This window comes from Anas platyrhynchos, chromosome 6 (assembly GCF_047663525.1).
Source record: "Anas platyrhynchos isolate ZD024472 breed Pekin duck chromosome 6, IASCAAS_PekinDuck_T2T, whole genome shotgun sequence".
Classification (NCBI taxonomy): domain Eukaryota; kingdom Metazoa; phylum Chordata; class Aves; order Anseriformes; family Anatidae; genus Anas; species Anas platyrhynchos.
Window position 1 is genome coordinate 4498669 of NC_092592.1, and position 17127 is coordinate 4515795.

Genomic DNA, 17127 nt, shown 5'->3' on the forward strand with positions numbered 1-17127 from the left:
AGCCTGTTTTGGCTGCTCGAGCATCTTTTTGCCTCAGAAGCCGCCTGAGCCTAATGCTCCACTAATGAAACCACAGAGGTAATGATTTCCCAGTGTGTAGGAAACATTTTCCGGGCATTATCTTGGAGCAGCCTTCAGACCCACACAATGCTAATGGGATAATTATGACCCAGTTTCACCTGCTTAGGCACTGCTTTCACTACAGTCAAGTGTTCCTGAAGAAGTGAAATGTCATCCTATTCTCAGCTGATCTTTAAAACCTTTAGGTGGTCTCTCATTTTTTGCCTGTACAGGTACAGTTTTCACTTGTATACGTTTAAAGATATATTCAGCAGATAGTAATTGCTGTGTTCATCAGTTCATAAAGTAGGTCCTGGCACGCTGAAGTAAATGATAGTTTATTGATCTTTAGCCAATATAGGAGGTTAAACACAGATTTCTCTTTCTCAGTGTACTTCTCATTTAAGAGCACCACATGAAAATGTAGGCTGGAAGTGTTATGTGGTGCAGGTGTGTTCGGGACTCACATTGCCAGAACCTCCTAAATAAGATGAATCACTGGCAGAGGCTGTTCCACAGGCTCCAGTGGAACTGGCTTTGTTTGAGCAGCAGGACAAGAAGGTGACAGCTGAGAGCTGGGAGGTCATGGCAAAGAGGTTTAGATGTGCTGTAGCTGTGTTCAGCAGCTCTGAATTAAACAAGCTCTTTCTCCTTGCCAGTGCCAGCACATTTTGCTGACAGTTAGAAGTATCCCTGGTTTTGAGCAGGTAACTGGATGGCATGTGTTCACATGGATGTCGTTCATGGGCTGGGAGGTCTGCAGTTGATAGCCTCAAGAAACTGTAGATCTGAAAAAAAAAAACCAAAATAATAATAATCCCAGTGACCAGAAGCAATGTGTGGCAAAGGGACAGTGTTTGGGACTTTGAAGCACTTCACAAGCATAACTCTAGTTCTAAGAATGCCATTGTCTGAGCTAAAAACAGTGGCTAAAGCAGGAACTTGTGCCTTCAAACAGCAGTGTGCCCTTGTTTAAGGACCTGGCTTTGCAGCCAAAGGAAAGCTGAAGGTTTTGCTGTGGCACTGCTCAGTGACAGCGGCCAGACAGATAGCATCCGACAGGGGCAGAGGGAAGAAAGTGCCTACAGAGCATTTCTCTGTATTGATGCTTCCCTGGGGTTGCTGGAAGCACCTTGAAACAGGGCCTGAGCTCTGAAAACCCAAATCACTCCTGGCCCCACAGTGAAAGATCTGGAAAGCAGCAACAGTTCTGCCTTCTCATGCTGCCATTGGTCCTAAATTTCTATTGCTCAGATGAACTTAGTGGAGAAATTGGTAGCTCAGGGAAGAAAGGCTTGGTCCCACGGTGCGGGAGGACAGGGGGCAGGGCACCGAAGAAGCCAGGCGTGAGGCTGAGGATGGTGAGGAGGCAGCTCTGCCATCTCCTCTCCATCCACAAGATGTTACAGGAGGGAATGGAGCTGTGGGAGAACAGGGCAGCTGGAAGTGCAGGGACACGGTGATGTTCGCGCTCATTCATAGGGGAGAAGTGGTGTTATCCACAGTGTGCTGAGGATGAGCATCACGTACGTTAGGGGCTGCCAGGTTGGGTTATGCTCTTGGTGCTGTCTGAAAGCTGCTGAACAGGCCCAGTGAAGAGCCAGGGTCAGCTCTGGAATGCAGGCAGAGGTGGCCGAGCAGTCCTTCGCTCCCGGAGGTTAACCACACGTGGGTTGTTTCAGTGCCATCTGCCATATGATGCAGCCTGCGTTACGGTTAAGGCCATGACAGGCTCATGCCTGGACTTCAGGTTACCCCTCAAGGCAACCTCAGTACCCTCCAGGTCATCCCTCGGGGTCCCAGTGAAGGCGGTGCTGTGCAGAGGATGACTCTTAGCTTAATGCTGGGAAGTGGTTAAAAGCGATCAAAAATACAACGCTTCAGTTGCCGGCAAGCAGAGGTAGGTCGTTGCTGAGGGAAAAGCTTGAGGGCTGCTCAGACCCCGAGCCTTCCCGGGAATAAGAAGTGCTTTCAGCCCTGCATCCCCACCCTCTGCTTTCATAAAAGGGCTCATAGACCAGAAACCTTTAAGCAGATGGTTTGAATAAGGTAAAGTACATAGCCGGCGTTGCCCTCAGGTACGTCTGGGTAACCACATCGACCTCCGAGGAGCTCCACAGATGCAAGCAGAGGTTGCATTGGCCCGGGGGGACCAGGCAAGATTGAAAGGCTGCACTGTTCAGACACTGGTATTTTTATCAGTTAAACCCTGGGGAAGGATTCCTGGGCCAAAGCTGCCAACCCCCCAGGAGCAGCCGTAGGAATGTTTTCCGCGGTGGCGGGAGGAGCACGGCCGTGAATGGAGGAGCCGTGGGATGGCAGCAATGTTCCCCGTGCCAGCAAGACCCCAAGACAAGAGCGAGAGGGAAGATTCATAAGTTAATATGTTTGGGCAAGAAAAAGATGGTTGGTTTGGGGCTTTTAAAACTTAAATCTGCTCAGCGGGAGGAGCGAGGGGCCTCTTTTATATTTGAATTTGCCTGTCTTTCAGTTCTGGACTTTTGGCCCTTGTAATGCCTTTACCTGGCACACCAAAAAATGCCCTTCAGTGCTGACACTCCCTCCACATTGTGGTGTCCCTGTGATGTAGTGCATTGCTTCACCGTGCCACGGTCCCCGCCCCAGCACTAGGAGGTGGAGAGGCAGCAGCAGGAAATGTGGTAAGGGATGCAGAGGCAAGACTTGGGTCCTGTAGCACTTGTGGAGAGTCACAAATCTGCACGTCGTCCCTGACTGCCCAACTGTACGTTTACACCAAAAAGTGGGGATAAAGCTGTGGGCATGCCCTGTTAACACAGCTCCCTTTCCTGGGTGCTCTGGAGACTGTTTCGTGGCCGTGTGGTCTTCCCCCAGGGGAAGCACTTTGAGTGCCAGGTACTGCTTTCTGCAAGAGAAGGTGGTTACGTGTTAGGGGGGAGGTGATGTTTGCTGGTTTGCGACCTTGGCCCTTAAAATTCATTGTATTGACTAGATAAAAGAAGAACGGGGGGGGGGGGGAGAAAAAAGGCACTTGGCAGGGAGATGCAATTTTTCCGGCTCCTGTGAACTGCCTGGCATCACCTATAAATCAAGCGCTTGATGTAGGGAGATTTAATGCATCACCCTTTTTGGTGGCTAAGTGCAACCTTTCCACTTCCCTCCTGTAAGCCCTGGGCTGGGGCCGGACAAGGCGGTGCTGCACTTGGCCCTGCTGCCTGGTGTGGGCTCCCAGCAGCTCCTTTGAAGGGGCTGTGAGGTATAAATAATTAATACCTGCTAAATTATTCATCCTGGAAATACAGTACATGAATTTAGCAAGCTGACCAGGATAAGAACGAGTAATTATGTTAAATAACCCATAAAGTGTGCAGCTATCGTGAGCTGCAATTTGTTCACGTTTTAGGCTGCTTTACATTTTTAGGAACAGAAATGAGCCACACTGCTATAAACTACAGTTACAGTTAAAAAATATGGGTTAAATGATGTGGTTTGAGAGATCAACAGACAAGGTGTACTCTCACGTTTGATAGGATTTGTGTTCACATGGTCAGCTGGCCATTTTTCCTTTGTGGGGTGGAAACAGGTACTTTCTCTTTTTAAGCTTTAATCACTGCTCTCTGCAAGAATTTGCAGCCATTTCCAAGTATTGGTAGCACAGTGCAAGAAATTGTCTACCAGATGCCCAGTCCCAACCTCTGCACACTTTACCGTTTCTTTCCTATGCATTACTGAACAGGTAGACAGGTAGGGGGAAAAAGTATTAATTAAAGCATTATTTTATATTAGGATTTATTTTATTTTATATTAGGGCTTAGCATCATGGGCAAAGTCCTAATAATGATGTACAAATTGAAGATTTAGTTTTGCAAGCATGTGTAAGTAACTGCATGCTGCTTAGTAGGCAGCAAAACCCAAATATACAGTAAGACTTTTCCAGTAAAGAGAAGACATCATTTAGTAGTTTAAAGGGGAACTGCATTAATGCAAAACTCTGGGTTCAACAAATCAGTGTTAATTGAGATTTTAGAACTGGAAACAGACAGGAATTGGAAGAATGCTGCAAAAATGGGCCAGTGAGAGAAAAATGGAAGAAATCCTTTCTGTTTCCCAAGATAAATTGGAAAGGCTTGGCACTTACTCTGCTCTGGGTTTTCCCTCTCATCAAGGTGATGAGATCTCTACTGAGAACCTTAAAAAACACTATAGCTCTAAAAGTGTTGGTGCAACTTTTCAATAAGATGCATCAGCATGCAGATATTATTAGCATATCTGGGGTAATTGCAAGTAATGCCTCTTAATAAAAGTAAGAGGAGAAGCAGCAGGTGAGGTGCAAAATAAGACCATTATTTGAGACGAGTTGTGTTGTCAAGAGATGACTGGTGCAGTTCGTGCTCCCCCTTTGTATGTGGGTTCATGGAGATGCTGTGGAGATATTTCGAATCCAGCTCAGGGTGTAGGAATCGAGGAGCAAAATCTGTTTGTGGTCTGACAACAGCTGTTTGTTTCTTTGAGAGAGCACAGGTTGCAGAATTGTGCTCGGTCACGGGCTGTGTGTCAGATGTAGGCTGCACATATCCAACTTCATCTCCTGGTAGATGTCTTGTGGCTTATTTTGTAAAGGTATTTTGTAGCTTAGCCTAAATATCATGCCTATTTCTTTCAGCATCATTAGCTGGACTAGTAAAATGTACTGCCTCGGTCTACAACCTGAGCTGGGACATGTTGTTACTTACTTTTGGCTGTAATCTGGGCTGAACTCGCTTGGCCAACCAAAGAATTGGGTTCTTCACCGTTCTGGCCTGAGGATAAATTTATTTCCCTGAATCTCCTAATCTGATTGTTTTTGACCTGCCTCTTAAAAATATTATTTACCTTGTCTCCTGAGTGTCCCCTACAAAATAGATAAAAGCTTGAGGGGAAAAAACATCTATTTAAATCTTCCATTCTAGTTGGGCTCCTGTATTGATTCTTTCCCCATAATTTAGTCCTCTCTGCTCAGCATTTGCTTTTCTGCTGCCCAGTCAATACCAATTCCGTCTGGAAATTACATTAATGTTTTTTAAATAAGATTTCCTTGCAAAGTTTAACTTTCTCTTTACATCTGAGGAGTTTGGGAAGGAAGGTGGTTTGTTTCTTTTTTTGTTTGTTTGTTTGTTTTTGAGGTGATGGATTAATAGCAATTTCAGGGGTATGTGTGTATGTGTAGTGGTATTAGCATGAGGTGTTTTATTTTAGTTGAGCTTTCTGAATGTTTACTAGGAAATATAAAGGGAAAATGAAACGATTCAAACTGCTGAAAAATGAATCATTAAAAAATCTTAAGAAATGAGGCTAGATACAAAATTGTGGTATACATCAAAAAAGAAATGTCTTCCTTTTTCAAATCGGTCATGTTTTGCGGTTACATTCCTCTGCTAATGCTAAAAGATGGAGATGTTTAGGTTTATGCACAATGAATTTGTGGCACGTGCCCAGAGTTGTTGCATGTTATCTTAGTGGCGATGTGTATTGGGTTTTGAGCTGACAGGCAGGAATTGGTGCGAATCGATGAGCTCCTAAAGGCTCACATATAAGGCCTATTAGCGAATCAAATCATTGATCCAAACTTCCAACAAATCAATCTGCACCTCTTTAAGGGGAATGCACACTGGAGTGGTAAATCAAATCCACCTAAAATGTGAGGTGTGGTTTGCAGGGCTCTCAGACAGCTCCCATGCCTCTGAAAGAGTTTTGGATTTGCCCTTTAGGTAAACTGAATATTCAGGTGAGAGAAGGCTAGGAGTTTGACTCCTGTAAGCAACATATAGAGAGACTGTGCTACAGTTCATGTTAGAGTCCTCTTTTATATAAATAAGCCCCTCAATATACCATATGGTCATTTATTTACAGTTGTAGTCTCCTCATTTTTAAAATCCAGGCATATTTTTGCTCCAACAGTATATTTGGTTGACTTTTTTGTTTGGTGATGATTCCCCAGGTATCTGGTGTGAGTGTAGCTGTACCCCTGGAGCCGGGAGTAGGGCAGTAGAGGGCGGCATTGCTCCTTGTGTGCTGGGCTCTCTCGTCCTAAAAGAAATGAGATTTAAAAAGCAGGGGGGTGGTTGGGGGGGTGGAAAGAGGAATATGGAGAATGCTGTGCCTAGCAGAGCTGCAGGCCATGTAAGGGAACAGAGCAGGGCCAAACACCCACCGAGCAGGGCGAGGGCACACGGTGCTTGCCACTATGTCATGCCCAAATCATGAGCTGAAAACTGCATTTTTACTAACAGTCCTGTCTTTTACGTGAGAAAAAGGGGGAATAAAAAAAAAAGGAAAACAACACAAAACAAAAGACACATGTATATTTACCTGTAAAGGAGCAGGGGGATTTTCCAACTGTTTCTGAATTTGCACTCTCGTTGCAGAGAGCAGAAGCACGGGACATATAGGGGCTGGAAGCCCTGGGTTTGCCTAGCCCTGGGTTTGCCCAGAGCAAGTGCAGGAGCTGTGGTTTCTGCACGGTGGTGTCCAGGCAGTGAGAGCAAGGCTGGAGCCCCACACCTTGCCCAGGGCTTGAGGCGTGATCTGAAGCGGGCACGGTGCGGGTGAGAAGAAAAGCGCTTCCTTGTGATGCACACAAGGCAGCAGGGCAGTCAGTCGAGAGATGTTGGCAGTGCGGAGGAAATCAGGCGTTGGTGGCCTCTAATGCTCTGATGAGTAGAGCAATCAGTTCGAGCAGACTGTGACAAAGCTGTGAGCATAAACATTTTTACACACTCAGGGAGCCCAACCTGGTGAAGTTTTCCCAAGCATAAATAAGAAATAGCCATGGAAGTCAATGGAGCGCTGTAAAACCTTTGTGAAACCCAACGTGATCCCCTGTTTGCAGATTCTGCCTGGATGATTCATGGGTGTTTCCTTCGTATATTAATGAGCTGGTTCTCTGTGGAATATGGCCATTAATTTGGAGCCTTAAATGATCAGGGCATCAACATGGAGTACAAAGCCTTTTTGGAAATGTATTCTGCAAGCTAAGAATTGTGGACAGAAACAGATAGATATTTGAATAAAAGTGGTATTTCAGTAAAATATGCCCAGGATGAGCTGTTGTTAGAAAAAGAATTCAGTGTAAATTCTAGCATGAATCTGTTTCTAGACAAAGTCAAGTTGCCTGCCTACCTTTAAGAAACACCAGTCTGTCCAGCTGCATAAAATGCAGATCTAAAATGTTTCTTGCTTATTGTTATAAATACCTGAAACATCCACATAATACTTTCTAATAAGCAGAGGAATTAATTTGATTATATAGACAGTGCACTTGTTCACAATGCGTTCACCATAAGATAATGATAACAACGCCCTGGTTATTTTCATACTGGCGGTAGAGTAATCCATGTTTATTTATAATCCAATTTCAGATATAAATGAATTGTTTTGAAGGTAGGATAAATCAGCTCAAAGAACCAGAGCAATTATGGTAGGAAAGTGGCACATTATGGTGAAAAGAGATAAGAAATGCCCTGGGCCCAAATGGGCAATGAGAAGGAGCACCTGGATTGCCAGCGCCTGGGGCAGGCAAGGAGTTATATCACTGCTGATCAACCCAAGTATTTACCAGCACACCACTGAATGCCAGTTCCAAAAATTCTACTCCCAAATGTGCCATGAGAAGCTGTTGTTGCCAGTCAGAGCCCCATACGGTCTATACAAAGAGAAACAAAGATATGATCTCACACTGAAAAGCTCAGTAGGAGCAGAGGAATGAATGCAGGAAGACAGGATCTGACCCCAGATGTGTGATTCCCCACTGAGCAGCACCTGGTTGCTTGGATCAGTCAGATTTGTATTCTGCCTAAGTGCCCTTCTGAAGCAACTTAATGTGAAGGTGGCACGGGGCTTATGTTGTGCAGCTGTAGGGTTTCTGGCTAGGTCAGTGGCTCTGTAAAGGTCTTGCCTCTGAAAAGTGAAGCTTGGGAAACTTTTGGTAGCCTCCACATTGACCGTTTCGTGACCGAGTGATGTGTAGGGCTTCAGGATGCTGTCCCTGCTGTGTGATCCAGCAGAGTTATTTCTGTCCTTCGGTGGTGACCCCGCGCTGCTTGGTGCATGGGCTGGGTGAGGGATGAGTCACTGAGCACTCCTGCCCCTGTGCTGTGACAGCGAGATGGCACGCGGGGGAAAGGCAAAGATAAAATGGCCACTGAGCGTGGGTTGTCCCAAATCAGTGGCATCAGATCTGGTGCTCTGTTCCCACCTTCCTTCAAAGGCTGCAGCTTCCCCCAGTCTCACAGATGCGTGTGTGAAAACAGAATCAGTCTGTTTTTTCAACTATGTCAATTGAGTTGATGTTTTCTACATACTTCACCTCCTTTATATCATGTATATCGTGGCTCCAAGACTAGATCTGCTTCCTCACATTTAGTTTAATTGGTCCCTGGGTTCATTTGCTGGTAGCTTAAGGCTGCAAGCAAAAGAAAACTGCATTTCCATGACTCTCCTTGCCTAAATGCTCCTTTTGCTCTACATAGTCAGTGCGCTGGGACTGCTGAGAAAAGCAGGGGCATAGTCAGTGTCTAATTGTGGTAACTGCAAAACATCACTAAGTATTTACTTTGGCAGTTTTTGGAACAAGTTGCTGCTTAAGGCAAGCATGAAGAGACTTCTTAAGGCGGCTGAATCATTTTGAGGCTGCTCCTGGCTGGATCCAGCCCATGGGGTGTTGTGCTGGCTTCGCCAGGCTGTGCAGCCCTTCCTGGCGGGGGGGAAAAGCTGGCCTGAAGGGACCAGTGCTCCTCACCCACTACTGCTTGCGGCTCCTGCCTTGGGCATGTGGAAAATGTCTGCTCTGTCCTGGAGAGAGGCCAGCCCCACAGGCTTCACATGAGACGGAGCCCCTGGTGGCCCTTGCTCCCCTGCAAGGGCTTGCAGGTGGCACCAAACACCCCTGTCACCACTGTGGTCATCTGATGGGGCAGACCATTGAAAATCCAGCTTTCTGTCCGTTGTGGCTCAGAAAGACACCTTACAGCCAAAGCATGTTGGATGTTTTCTGCAGGACAGGGGGTCTGGGGTTCCTGCAGACACAGAGGCAGACAGGTGTGGACAGGGAACTTAGCTGAGGGGAGGAAGCCAGAAGAACCTCTTGTGGTTGCTCCAGTGGAAGGAAAAAGCAAGATTCTGGCATACGTGTTTGCGTGCAAGGGGAGGAAGAGCTGAAACTGTGCTGTTATACACTCATCATGGCTCATCCTTTTGCCTTGCATGACACAAGCATTCATTTTTGTGTTATTAAGTATGTCCCTAATGTGATATAAAAAGCTAAACATATTACCAATTACAGTGCAGCGTGCTATTACTTTTTTGTCTCTGCAGCGTGCACTTTTTGTGTCGTTAATAGACCTTGGGGTTCTTTTCTGTTCTGCACTTTATCTGCTCCAAATGATCTTTATACTGGGAGGATTTCCTAGAGAAGGCTGGAGCGGTTGCATGCTCTTCACAAGAGCTACTTCTCAGTGCTTCTTGCTGATAGTGGAAAAAATCTACGTACTAAAGGAAAAACCTTGAGATAATCTGGTTGAGATGTTGCTGCACTTCCAGCACTTAGTACACAAAGGGGTTTAAGAGACAGCGCTCACTGCAAGAGTGCTGGCTCTGGGTATCTCCATCGCTGCAGTGGAGAGGAACACAAGGGCTCCTTGTTTTTGGTGAGGCTGCTTTGAGGCAATAGGTCCAGCCTCATCCTCATTGTTCAGGGCTGAATTATTGTCCAGCCCTCCCTTGCAAACCTCCAGGGCACCACGGCCCCAGAAGGAGGTGCTGGAGACACTCTCTCTGGGGCAAAAGGCAAAAAGAATGGCCAACTGTGCCCTGGTGAGGAGGGAAGGCAAAAAAGGAGTGTAGTCACAAATGCGAGTGGCAAGGAGCCGTATCCAGAGCCCTTAGACACCCTTGGTCTTGCCATCTCTCTCCTCACCCTCCACTACAGACAGGTGAGACAATATTTTGGGAAAGGACTAAGGAATGGGTTGGAGTGGATTAGGCAGGAGAAAACAAAAACGCTGTGAGGAGGAGGAAAATGTTTATGCATGTACTCAGTGATGCATCTCCAGCTTCTCCTTGCGTGCTGCCCCAGCCGGCGGCAGCAAGGTGACATTTGCCTGTCAGCGATCCCGCTCGGTACCTGAGCTTTGATTGGCGAGCCCTGGGAGGTGTTTGCAGAATTGAGAGCTTTCAAATATGTTTTTAGCTTGGAAGATGGCAGCTGAGTGGGTGCATTTGGTGACAGATGATCCTTGAAAGGTTTAGAAGCAAAGATATTAAAACCTAGGAGCTGTGCAGAGAGGCAGTGTTGTGAGCACATCGGAGCCCATTTTGGTATGGGCACAGAAGACGTGGCCATGTTTTGCACATTTTGCCTGTGATTCCCACTGGCGGGCCCGGTGCGGTATTTTAGGATGGGGAGAACACCGCCTGCAGATGCTGTTTTTTGGCTTCCTGCGTTCATGTGCAAGGCGAGGCACGGCATTGCAACAGCCGGCTTAGGAGCAGGCTTTGGGATGGTGGTTGCCACAGGCTCCCTTAACAAACTGCAAGCAGCCTCACCCCATCCTCCCGAAACTGAGCCAGTTGGTGCATTCCTGCCATTCTTCTCCTTAGAGCCATTTCTTTCCATTCATGGGATCAAGAAGACAAAGCAGCTGCTTTGAGAGTCTGAGATTTTTTAATTTTTTTTTGGGGGGGGGGCATTAAATTGAGAGGAGCAGGATGGGAGGATTTATTTTTATTGGAGCAGGGCGGTAGCACTTACCTGATGGGTTCCCTGGGAGAGCAGCACGCAGCCAAAAGTAGGCAGCTGGCTGCTGCCTTCAGGTGGCACACCTTGGCTGGCAGCTTGCAAAACCCTTTGGGCTGCTTTGGCCTTATCTGTCAGCTGGGGAAGACTGGCCACGAATTTACGGCTGCTGGTTATAGTCACAGACCTAAAGCCGAGCCATATAATCTCTCCTGTAGGTCTTCTGAAAACCTACCTTCCACCTGTAAATAAATATTCCCTTTACATATACTTGATAAATTCCTTGCCAATTTTATTCCCCATAATTTCTCATGTTTTTCTCCAGATCCTTTCTTATCTCTGTAATGCTGTCTCAGTCACAGGCAGTGCACCTCTAATAGGAACTGAGTAATGTGGCTTTACTGCTTGTCATCGAGAAATTATGCACAAATTTCCCCCAGGGCTGCTGTTCTCTTGAATCCTGGTGGGCTTCAGCTAACTGTATCGCATCTCCCTCATCCACCAGTCTGCATTGCTTCTGTAGGGAGGAAAACAATACAACTTGAAGCATGTTGGCTCAATGCTATATATTTTTTTATCATTGATTTCTAGTTTGTAGGCAGCACATGTGCATCCATTTAACACCGTCCATCTTTGAAATGGAAATGTTCAGAAGGTATTTGGTATTTTTGCTCCCAGTGAATTATGAAAGGTTGAAATGGAAGAGCTACACACACACGCGCAAAAACACGCTGTCTGAACTTAAAGCGTGGCGGCAACTCATGAAAACAATCAGGGAACTTTGCTTTTGTGTCTGGTGCATATATGGCAAGTAGAATGAGAGCTGAAGCATTTTACATAACCCTATTTTTTTCCACACACGCATCTTGAAAAATGCAGAAGGTACCAAGTACGTTGACGAACCTGCAGAGCCTCACACCAGATTTATGAGCAGAATCCAGCCCCTTTCAAACAGCAGTGTTGAACAGGGAGTAGTTGTAATTCCTTGTCCGTTCTTTTTACTTTTTGTTTAATTTTATAAAGACCATCTGCAGGATGAGAGCTTGGCCTTTGGACTCAGCCAAGCACCAGCATGCAGCACCAAAATAAACCAACCCCATGAGCACTGTCTGGATCTCTCTTATTCCTCTCCCATGCCCTGCTGGGAGGCCTGGACACTGCCAGCAGCAGATACAAACATGTAGTAGGTAGCACCCACCTCAAAAACCCATCCACCATTGCATCCCCCAGCTCTCCTCCCCAGCCCAAACTCCAGGAGGAGCTGAAGCAGCTGCACGCGCTGCCCTGAAAACATCCATGCTGGTGGCTCAGTGCTCACATCTACCTGGGCTTTGTGTTTTTTTTTTTTTTTTTTTTTTTTTTTAACCCCAGCTCTTCATGAATCTTTGTGGGAAACCCCAAACTGTCCATTCGCGTGCCCACAGCTTCCCCCTTCTTCTGAGGTGCTCTGGCAGAGTCCTTTCTGTGCTTGGGGTGCGCAAGACAAGAGAAAACAGAGCCATTTGGCGCGGAGGGTTTGGCCGATGTGGCTCGTTTATTTTATTTCGTTATTTTTGTGCCACAGCCCCATGAAGAGGTAGAACCAGCGTGCAGCGGTGCCTCGGCAGGCAGAAAGCCCTCGTGCAGCGGCTACACCCACATGGGTTCGGTGTGGTAGCACCTGGGTTTTGTGGGGCTGTGCAGAGAGCCCGGTTCCCACATTTTAACTGCGTGCGTGTTTTCTGAAGTGCTCTGAGACCCCCACGCCCTGCCTCCTCACACCCCCAGCCCCACAAAGCGCCCGCAGCCGAGCCCGGCAGGCACCGGCAGCCACGGGGCTGGGCCCGCCGGGAGCGGCCTCCCCTCGGCGGGGGCGTCCCGGGGGGGCCCCCCGCGGCCCCGGGCGCTGCCCCCGGCCCGGCAGGCGGCGGGAGCTCCGCGGCGAGCTCGGCCCCGGCCGCCCGCCCCCTCCTGCCCGCCGCGTGTGTGCGGGCGTGTGCGAGCCTCCCGCCCGTCCTCCTGCCTCGCCTGGCGCCGGTGGAGCGGGAGCGCCCCTCGCGCAGCCGGCTCCGGGGCCGCGGGGGCCGGCGGCGGCGGCGGCGGGGCCCCGGGGGCCGGAGCGGGGCCGGGGTGGGGTGGGGGGGAGCCGGGCCGGGGGCGGGGAGGCGGCGGCGGCGGCGGGCGGCCCCGGGGGAAAGTTGCCGGGCGGCAGGCGAGGGGCGAGCGCGGCGGCGGCGGGAGCATGGGCACTTTGCGGGATTTACAGTACGCGCTGCAGGAGAAGATCGAGGAGCTGCGGCAGCGGGATGCGCTCATCGACGAGCTGGAGCTGGAGTTGGACCAGAAGGACGAACTGATCCAGAAGCTGCAAAACGAGCTGGACAAGTACCGCTCGGTGATCCGGCCCGCCACGCAGCAGGCGCAGCAGCAGAGCGCCGGCACCTTGCAGGGCGAGCAGCGGACCAAGCGGCAGGCGATCTCGGCCGAGCCCACCGCCTTCGACATCCAGGACCTGAGCCACGTCACCCTCCCCTTCTACCCCAAGAGCCCGCAGTAAGCACGGCTGAGCGGCCGCCTGCAGCTCCGGGAAAGTTGCGAGCTCCGGGCACCGGCGGAGTTTCCGCGCCCGGCCGCTGGGAGCGGGGCCGGCCGGGGGCTGTGGGCGGCGAGGGGGCGAAGCTGCCGCGGAAGGGAGGGGGAGCCGGCGGCGGGGCTGCGGGCAGGGAGAGCGGCAGGGACGGGGCTGGGGCGGCTGTCGCCGTCCTGCCTCGCTGCAGGCTGCGCGGAGCGCGGCGGCTTCGTGGAGGGAGCGGAGCCCCCCGGCCCCTGAGCCGCGGCGCTCCGGGGGGGAGAGGAGGACGGGGGGCGCCGGGGCTGCAGGCGCCCGGCCGGCGGCTGACATCTTCCCGCGGAACCGAGCGGGCACGGGAGCGCCGGGTCGCGGCCAGAACGTCCCCGTAGTTGTTTTTTTCCATCATTATCTTTTTTTTTTTTTTTTTCTTTCTTTCTCTCCTCCCTCCCCCCCCCCCCCCCAGCTTCGGGACGCAGGTCGCCGCCGCACGTGGCCGCGGCGCTGACCCGGCTGGCAGCCGCATCCCTCCTGCAAAAAGGCAGCGGAGCCTTCCACCAAAATAATAATAATAATAATAGTAATAATAATAATAATAATAATAATAATGGAGCGTACAAAACCCACCCAGAAAGCGCCCCGCACCCGCGCAGGTGCCGTGGGCGAGGCTCCCAGGTGCTCCCCATCGCCCTCGCCGGGGCTGCCCGCGGTGCAGAGCGAGAACGGGGCCGGGGCCGGAGCCTGCCCTGGGCCCTGCCCTGCCCTGCCCGCCGCCATGGCGGGGCCCCGCCGTCTCCCGGCAACCGCCTCAGGAGGCGGCTGCCATTGCCGGGACCCTCGGTCGGGCCCGGGCCCGAGGAGGCGCCGTGTGGCGGGGGCAGGCTCCCCGTTCCCCGCCCTCCATCCCTCCCCGCCGCCGGTTGTCCACAGATATTTTGCCCTTTTAAGGCGAACGGCTGCGGATCGGGATCCGTCCCGGCGGCGGGGCGATGCTGTGGTGGTCGCAGAAAGCGTCCCCCTGCCCCGGTGCCCGGCCGCCTGGCAGCCCGAGCTCTTAGCTAGCATAAGGCAGCTGAGGAGCCGTGAGGGACTGAGGGCTGGTGCTCCCTGGCACCGCGAGCATACCTGTGGTACCTTCAGTTAGCATACAGCACACCCAAAATGCTAACAGTAAGGCTGCCGTGAGGGACTGGGCTATAATTCCCACTGTACGTCAGCTTGTCGCTGACAAAAACGCTTATTTTTCTCTCACGGGTGTATGCGTGCTCACCCCTTGGTGTCCGAGCACAAAATGGTGGTGGGGAGCTGAGGGCAGTGGCGGGTCAAGGCTTCGCTCCCAGAGGGTTTGGTGTGGAGAAACCCGCGCGGCTGTGCTGCTGCTGCACATCAGATGTGGTGGATCTCGCGTTTTAACCGATAGAGCTGTGTGCTGAGTCGCCAAGAGCTTGTGAAAGAGCTCCAACTTTAAGCAGAGCAAATCTTCGGTGTCTGAGCCGTGCAGTGAAATGCATAGGAAGCCTGTCAAAGCTTTGAATTAACATTTTCTGGCTTGAATTTTAGTTTCTCGTTCCATAAATGCCTTCCTGTAGACTCACTTGGAGCGTAGTGCATGCTACCTGCCTGAAGCTGTATTTAATATTGACCTTCCATGGTCAATACTCCGATGCCATTTAGGATACTCCAGGCTGAGTTACTGCTTCACACCTTAATTGCTGAGGTGGGAAAGGTCACTGTTCACAGCTTCAGGACCGTTCTCTGCTCTAGTATTCACAGTTCTGCCTGAACTGTGTTTTGTGGTCAGCTCTCAAAGCCGCACAACTGAGGACTGATGCCTGCTGAGGCAATGCGGTGTCCTGGAGATCGGTGGTCATTTCAAGCACTTTCTAAATCCATAAGGTATGGCACTGTTGAGCAATTTTAATTTGAACATCTCAGTGGAAAGGAAGATATCCCTATGTAAAAGAAAGCAGAAGCAAGAGCCGTGTGTTCTGCTTTGCCTGGAGTTCTTACCATTAAAATCCAGATAAGCTGCTCTCATCGTGGTGTCTATGTCTGGGAAACTGGGTGAGGAAGCACAACTGCTTTAATTTATTGGTATCATTAATACTTAAATTGTGATTTTTCTTACACTTTTCTACATGTGACTTGCACAGTCCGCTCACGTGTGGTTGAGAAGCCCTTGTCTTGATTAAACAAGCAGAACACAATCTTTATGATACTTTGATGTTCAGAACAGTGGTTTATGGTGGTACTGGAGGTTAGGGTGGAAAGGAGCTAGAAGCCAACCACAATTAAAACATAAAAGGCAGGGTTGACTTTTTTTCCCAGTTGCTGAACTTCAACAATTCTTGAGGTGATGGGATCCAGCCTTTGGTATCTGCCCGTTTTCCAGCATTATGCAAAGTAGGAGCGCCAAGAGGTCAAAGGAAAAAATTGTTTGGTTGCCTGTATTTGCAGCTTTTTTCCTTTTTTTTTTTTCTTTTTTTTTCCTTCCCTTCCCTTTTCAGCTAAGTGGTGCTGGGTATGACCTCCTGATCTGATGGAGCACCTAAGGCACCTGGATGTTATATGGGCCAGCAAAAGCCTGTTATAAATGATTGCTGATCATGAAAGCATGATGGTTTGTGTTACTTGTCTGTCTGTGGTAAAACATCTGTGGAAGCTGTTTTGATGCCACATGGAAGATTCTTGGTTATAAAATAATTAAACTCTGAATGTCTTTTAAGCGTGAAAGTAAATTTAACTGCCTCTTATGGAAAAATAGCATGAAAATTCCTGCAAGGCCTTACCTTGCATGCAGAAAAACCACTGGTTAAGATAAACAGTTTTTTTAAAAAAATCTGTTTCAGAGCATTCAGTTTTAGTCCCTGTTGCAATATTGTGCTTATTTTGGCTTTATTATTATTATTTTTTAATCTTACTAACGTGAAATGGGAGTTCATGTGAGGAGTGTATAGCTAAAATACGCAGAGGGACACATCCTGCCAGTTTCTTCTCAGTTATGAGACCAATGAGATAAGTCAGACATTTGCATATTTTTCAGTCTTTGTATTGAAGTTACTAGATTAAGGTTATCTAAAGTGTTTTTTGTTTTTTTTTTCTTCACCCCAAAGGTTTCAAGAAGTGACTGGAGTTAGTTGGTAAAGACTGTTGAGAACGCTGGATGCTTTTCCCTGGCTGAAAAATGCCATGACATATCCTTATCTCCTCTTCATCTCCTAGAATTGCTACTCTGTTTGTTTTTCCACACCTTTGACCTCTTGCAGGATATATTCTGACTGCTAACAGCTTGTCAGCTTTAAAAGAGTACTGTGAGACCAAGTTTGTACCAACAGTTATTTCAATTAACATTTTACAAAGCTGCAGACTGAAGAACAGCTTTTTCAGTTAGGAAGCTGTAGCATTTGTTTCTTTGCTTTCCTTATTTTGCACTTAAAATGGGAAAACACCCAGGACTCTTACTTTAAAATGATGTTTCCTTTTGTGATCGGCCCCTGCTGTATGGTTTCTTTTTGATGGAAGACCGTGTAATCAGCATATTTTGTTTTCCAGAAGGAAAAAAATAGTACGAGCAGAATGGAAACCAAAGCGGAGAGCTAATGAGCATGAAGGATTTATAGGGCCCGGTCTTCTCTTGTCAGAGGTGGTGTGTGCTCTGTCATTGCCTTCACTGAGATGAGGCAAAGTGCTGTGTCATTTATAGAAACTGTTGAGTAAGATGGAAAAAGACTTGTTTTTATGAGTTAACAGACTTAGGAATGCTTTGAAT

The 17127-nt window shown here is 48.9% G+C and overlaps 1 protein-coding gene across 4 annotated transcripts in view; it reads left to right on the forward strand.

The window, feature by feature from the left end:
- The window catches only part of PRKG1 (protein kinase cGMP-dependent 1), a 450310-nt gene that overhangs the window by 14207 nt on the left and 418976 nt on the right, over positions 1–17127 (forward strand). Inside the window, exon 1 of one of the 4 annotated variants that reach the window (XM_038180893.2) lies at positions 12901–13342. The exons of 2 other annotated variants lie outside the window; for them this stretch is intronic. In XM_038180893.2, coding sequence (XP_038036821.1) covers positions 13032–13342 — 311 coding nt within the window. In that variant the 5' untranslated portion in view covers positions 12901–13031. Of the gene's footprint in view, positions 1–12900; positions 13343–15186; positions 15255–17127 lie in introns of those variants that run through there. One more of the 4 variants, XM_038180895.2, reaches the window with a different exon arrangement.